Raw genomic sequence first — 6,817 nt, 5'->3', positions numbered from 1 at the left:
GCGCCATGGAAACAGACGTTCTCGTCGGGTTTATTTATTAGTTGAAGGCTAAAAACCTCTTACATGTCTCTTTGTTTGTTTTATGTGTGATACGACTTAATTTTTTTGGGTGTTAAGTAACGATTTTTGAAAAAATTGCTCTGGCGAGACGACGACTGGAGCTTTTTTCATCTCATTAAACAATTTTGTGTCGCGTACTAATCCAGCACAGCAACGTTTATGGTTGTTTGGGAACTTCTTAAATGAATGAAAACTGGCTAGCAAATGCGATACGAGATCGCACAAAGAAATCACAATATTTCGCTGAGCTCTCATGTAAAATATATTCTCGACATCAGATAACTAAAGATCATCACTATAAGTCCTATGGGCAATATCCAATCTATTCTTTAAAGTTAGCAAACTGGAAAGTAAAATGTCACTGACACGCATTATATTGACTAAGCCACAGATGCCAACTACCCTATAGAAACAGAAATTGTTATGCTATGAAATGTTTGGAAAAATTAGAAAATTTTTTATTTAAACATTTTCCTGTATGTATCATAAGAGGTGACTTTTTGCAAACATGAACACTATCAAATTGAACCGAATTATTAGCATCGAAAAGAAATACATTAAGAACATTACTCTGTTTTATTAAACTTTCAATATCGATCGCCAAAATTCTCGAATATTCTTCAATACTGCATGGGTTCATCAACATTCAGGAAGCTTGACACGATTAACTATATTTGCCTGTGGACGAAGTATGTACATTCTTGCTTCAATTATTTCTTCACGTAATGACTATTTTACGTTAATGAGAACGTAAAAATACTATAAGTAAAACAGATGATAAATAATTGACGAACTTTCGCCAGCTCCAATATCATTAATAGGTTATATGGAGTAGCGATTGATAAATTTCTTTATAACCAAAATATTGCAATTAAATTTCCTTTACTTGAATTGTCATAATGTTACACGTGAATTCCCTGAATTAGCTGTTTATGGTGAGCAACTAATTTCACTCACTGTAAGATCAAATAATTAATTTCCCAGTCAATCACCAATGTGGGCAACGAAGTCGATTATTGTGGGTTATGTCATAACGAGGGAGATCCCACAACTCGATGATTTGGCAGTCGAATTTCCCTAAACAATCTTTACAGATGCACGGCGAACTATCGACTGCGGGTTTATCGCTACAGATCGAAGTAAATGAGAGTAGGCAACTCAACGGAGCAAACCGAAAAAAAAATCATATGCAAACTTGTCGGTTGGATGTTCATCCTATTAAACTAATAAATCTGATGTTAATGTACACTCTAATTTATTATGAAAAAATTAATTCATGATTTTGTGATGAACACATAATAATTAACTGATTATGTTACTGATTAATAATCACAATTAATTACGTTATCACCGTTACTATTATCTAAAAATTTACTTCCTGCATCGTTACTACCATCACCATACCACTATAGACCGTTACTACCAGCACCGTTACTACCAGCACCGTTGTTACCAGCACCGTTACTACCAGCACCGTTACTACCAGCACCGTTGCTACCAGCTTCGTTACTACCAGCACCGTTACTACCAGCACCGTTGCTACCAGCACCGTTACTACCAGCACCGTTGCTACCAGCACCATTACTACCAACCAGCACCGTTACTACCAGCACCGTTACTACCAGCACCGTTACTACCAGCATCGTTACTACCAGCATCGTTACTACCAGTATCGTTGCTACCAGCATCCTTACTACTAGCACTGTTACTACCAGCATCGTTACTACCAATATCGTTGCTACCAGCATCGTTACTACCAGCATCGTTACTACCAGCATCCTTACTACCAGCACCGTTACTACCAGCATTGTTATTACCAGTATCGTTGCTACCAGCATCCTTACTACCAGCATCCTTACTACCAGCATCCTTACTACCAGCAAAGTTCCTACCAGCATCGATACTACCAGCATCCTTACTACCAGCATCCTTACTACCAGCATCCTTACTACCAGCAAAGTTCCTACCAGCATCGTTACTACTACTAGCACCGTTACTACTAGCACCGTTACTACCAGCACCGTCTCACCGCACCTATTCAATCTATCTTTATTCACATTGTCATATTGTTTTAAGTTTGTAATACAAAATAATAAAGAGTTTATTAATTTCGAGTGTGAAGGCGTTAAATTAATATATACTGGAATTGCGCTGAACGTTCTACATGATATCTAACTTGTCTTCAAGACGCCTATTATTATTATTATTATTATTAATTATTGGCCCCCTGTATTTCTATTGCATGTTTCGTATCGTTGATGCGTTCGTTCACAGTATCGAGAATTATATGGTCATTCTACCTCTGCATGGATGACATCGTTCGCCTGTTGTATGTAGTTATTGAACGTCATACACGAATCTCATCGAGGAATTCACTGGTATAATAACCATAAATAAAATATTTCTCTGTATTACACCTTTCGCACAACAAGATGGACAGTGCAGGAAACTACAACGTATAGTCACAAAATAGAGATCAGAACGCGTTCCCTTAACAACAAATGCAGCAAGGAAAACTTCAAGATTCAAGACCAAGCAGCTCGCAACTGCCAATTATTAACGAACAAAGAGGCGCTCCATTTTCTCAATCAACAGTTAAATTCTAACAGAATGAAATCGTTGAACAGTTATAATTGCCAAGAACCGTTGAACTGTAGGGCAACATTTCGATAGCACGCGTCTTTACTGCAAATTTTTTCCCAAAGAATATACTATAGTCATTTAGTATTATTCCTAAAATTTGAATTCTATTTTATCTCTATGTTTTAATCGTTTGCTTTTTACTGACAATTTTGCTTAGAGAAAAATCCTGTTCTTAGCGATCGATGATTCACAAGTCGCATCCAAACCTATTCGTTGCGAGGCAACTCGTTTCACTGTTTATTAATTCAAATTTACTTTTTTCGTTTACTTTCTTCGTTAAATTGTAACTAATTAATGCTGGAGGTGTTCATTGCATGATCGTCTGTAATCAGATCTGAAATAGTTGGCATTAAGAGAAGTGGCATTCCGGCATATTCTTGAAGTTTATGAATATTTAGCGTAGAAAGCTCCAACCTATAAATGTTGAATTGTGTTACGAGCAATAAATTAGGACGTGACATTTGTTTCGTTACTTATTTTTTGTCATTGGGCTTTCTGGAACTGTTTTCCATGATTCAGCATCATATATCATTAAATTCATATAATGTATTCGCTTCTCAACTGTGTAGTGGCTGTATGAATGGTATCGATGTTTGTACATAGCACAGTATAGCATTTTATGGCATAGTATAATTTTAGTTAAAATATAAACCTTTTAGGAAGGAAGCTGGACCATTACTTATTATACTTAAAATGGTCATCGATTTTATAAAGCGTTGATTAAACCGTTAGACCTGTCGCCGATTCTTTAACATCGCGGCATATTTACAACTCGTTGCGGTCTCAGACAATGAACTCGCTGCTCTAATTTCACATTGCTTAACCGTATTATTGTTTATTAAAACTTATCAAAACGGATGTCCTAACGCTTTTTTATGAAAATTATGAGCGATCTGCAACCAGAAATTAAAACATTGATGAGAAAAACACCGATTTAATGTTAAATTCTCTTCGTCAGAACAATTTCAAATGGTTTCGGTACATTGAAAAAGAACTGCAATGGGGCACTTTCCGTCGAGAGCGTGACGCCCTCCGGCGGCTCTATGGTGAAGCGCTGCAAGATGGCCGTCGAGAAGAGGTAGAGCTCCATGCGAGCCAGAGACTCCCCGAGACACTGGCGACGGCCTACGTGAAAAATAAGACCTTACATGACAATTCATTTTAACATGGAAACTCGATTAATTGAACAGGGGAATACTAGTAGATTGAAGCCTTTTACATCACGCCAACAGTAATCCATACGGTAGTTGTTGAATACATTTGTTCTTAGATTTCATGAAGACTTTCGTACAACAAATCTCCTGGAAGCGAGATCAAAGAGAAAAAATTACCGGTCGAGAAAGGTAGAAAACTTTCTTTTTTCCCATCGAGTTTCCCTTCATCGTCGAGGAAGTGTTCCGGAAAGAACTTATCAGGATGCTTCCAATAAGCGGGGTCGCGGTGACACATTTCGGCACACGCGACAACTGCCGTGTCCTGGGACAAGAATTGAATGTATAACGCCGGAGGTAAACTTCGTTTTTCTGTAGCATCAAGTTTCTTGCATCAGGGAGATAGTGTGTTAACATTATGCAATTTGCTAATATTCAAACTAGTTGACGCAGCAAAATATGATGTAATATAAGTGTATTTATGATTACATACGTTTTATTTTAATAAAAAAAGTATATAATATAAAGTTAATTATATTGTTCCAATGAGACAGATTTGACTGAAACTTTTAGGCAAAAGAGAGAACCACCGTGTCGTGAACCATGCATTATGTACGCGTGCCTTTATTTTCATATTTAGTTTTGGTGCTTTGCTTGTCTTACAGTGGAGTCAACATGCTGGCGTTCAATTTAATGGTTGATATAGATGAAAAAAACTCACCTTAGGTATATCATAGCCCTCGAAGGTGACGTCAGCGGTGGTTGAGTGCAGCAAACCAAAAGGCACGAGTGAGCTCATTCTCATGACCTCCAGCAACACGGCGTCAACGTATTGCAGTCTGCAAAATATCAACTCCAATTGTCTAGAATCTAGATATTGCATAAGTTTCACTGCTAAAATTATTTCATAGGTATGTGCAAATTTTGAAATAAACAAATAGGTTAACAACAATATACGTCAAACAAAATCTTCCAGAGTAAATGTGACCAGAATATAACTCAACTATATGAATAAATTCAAATGTTTAATGGAAATTCGAGCATATACCTAATGTACTCAAACAAATATATATTTCAATTGATCAGAATCGGAGTAAATATTCCAATTGATCACTAAATCTAACGTCATAACTTATATACATGTGCTATCTATCAGTGGTTATAATTTCAAGCCCATCTTATGAACGTTTGGTATCGAATAATTATGTTTCGAAGCTCAGTGATAACGATTAACAATGTGATTATCACAAAGAATCGAGGATTCTCTGCTCACTTATTCCTGTCGTCCAGCGAAGGCAGCCTAGTTCTCGGAACAACTTCGTCCAAAATCGAGTGTATTTTGGCCTGAACCTGACAATGTTTAGCAAATTCAATTTATTAAACAGTAACGTATAATGTGCGATTGAGTTCACTCTTTTCTATGAAGCAGAACTTAGGCAATTTGATGTGATAATTACTTCATTAGAGTACTAGTAATATCAGATTATTTAATAAACAGATTTGGATATGAGACATTTCACACTAGAAGCCCAGGGTGGTGTCACCATCCCCTAGGATGGTGATGTTAGAAGCCTAGGATTCATCACCATGCCTTTCAATTTACGGGACAAACTGTAATGGTAAGTTTACTTCAGGGTTGAGGGCCAAGTAAAGGATCATCCAACGCAGAGTAGATGACGTTGTCTCGGATCCAGCGGAAAATATGTCGCCCATCAGCTTTTGGAAATCCAATTCTGCACAGGACGTCAAGTTTGTATTTTATTTTATGTTATTGCTTATTTGTAACAACAAAGTATTTATAAAACCTAATACTATTTGCATGATCGACTTGAAATGCAGCAAATATTTTAGAGAGGCTAAATTCGTCACCATCTTCGGGTGTTAGTTTTCCATCTTGGGTTCTGTCCGTGCGGTGTAGAAGGAAGTGGTCGATGACGTCCCTGGGATTGTCGGGGTCCAGGGTCTCCAAATGCTCATCAACAACCCGCTGGATAATTCAGATTATTAGATTAATAAATCAAATTAGTAATTCAGATTATTAAATTATAAATAACATAGGCTTTGGAAGTTAATTTTGTGTATAATATCAAAACATAAGTAGAATTATAATCTCAGTTTTAGTATAATAAAATGGCATATAACATAATATAGTAGGTCAGCTTTGATAAGGCCTGTCCCAATTCTCAACCACGACCACCTTGTAGATTTAGGACAGAATTTTCACAGCAAGTTGGAGGTTTCGTACCCCGATTCTGGCTCCAATTGATGCAATCTTAACCACTCGGCAACCGCGAGAAGAGTGATAACATAAGAAACTGTTTGAATAGATATAACACCTAAAATAAATATTATTCTAAATAAAAATCGAGGAATTCAAACAATGAAACAAAAAATACATATATTTTTGAGCTTACCTTGAACAAAAATTACTAGATTGCTTAACACGTTGGCCGCGATGTGCGCCATATATGTACACGCCGTACTTCTCAGAATCGCGATGTGTACACATGTGGTACATTCATGTGAAAAATACATATTTTTGTAAAATCTTATTACTCTTTCAAATTTAAAATTTCAATGATGCAATTAAATAGGCATGTTAGGGAATGCTTTGAAGTCAACTACTGCTTAGAGAAATAGTTTTATTTTCAAATGCAAGTAATACAAAAATTACGAAATTTGTGTCCATTGATGAAGCAATATATATATCTATCTTTGCATGAAAACAAAAGAAAATATTTTTTTATTGATCTGAAACTACAACACTGGGTGTTGCCAACATCACCCAATGTTGGCAATACGTGATTGAAAAACAATTATCGCACATGTATGGCTTTCCTTCACAGTCGTCAAAATATTTTTGTACCCTTTGCGTTTCACCTTTGCTACGGCACTTCCCTCATTTGCTGAGAGTATGTTGTAGCATTCATGGCAGCGCATCCTGGCTTTAGTTCCAGTTGGTT

The 6,817-nt window shown here is 36.6% G+C and overlaps 1 protein-coding gene across 1 annotated transcript; it reads right to left on the bottom strand.

The window, feature by feature from the left end:
- Positions 1-3,643: 3,643 nt before the first annotated feature.
- Positions 3,644-5,841, bottom strand: LOC108671148 (cytochrome P450 2L1; the record flags this gene model as incomplete). Its single annotated transcript, XM_047884409.1, is given in 6 exon segments — positions 3,644-3,828; positions 4,035-4,179; positions 4,576-4,693; positions 5,128-5,204; positions 5,484-5,587; positions 5,724-5,841. Coding segments are annotated over 6 exon segments (747 nt in total), but the record flags the coding sequence as incomplete, so codon positions are not given.
- Positions 5,842-6,817: the final 976 nt, after the last annotated feature.

The sequence above is a fragment of the Hyalella azteca genome, unplaced genomic scaffold (genome assembly GCF_000764305.2).
Source record: "Hyalella azteca isolate HAZT.00-mixed unplaced genomic scaffold, Hazt_2.0.2 contig15413, whole genome shotgun sequence".
Classification (NCBI taxonomy): Eukaryota; Metazoa; Arthropoda; class Malacostraca; order Amphipoda; family Hyalellidae; genus Hyalella; species Hyalella azteca.
Note: the sequence above shows the minus strand (reverse complement) of the source record. Positions and strands in the feature narration are given on the sequence as shown.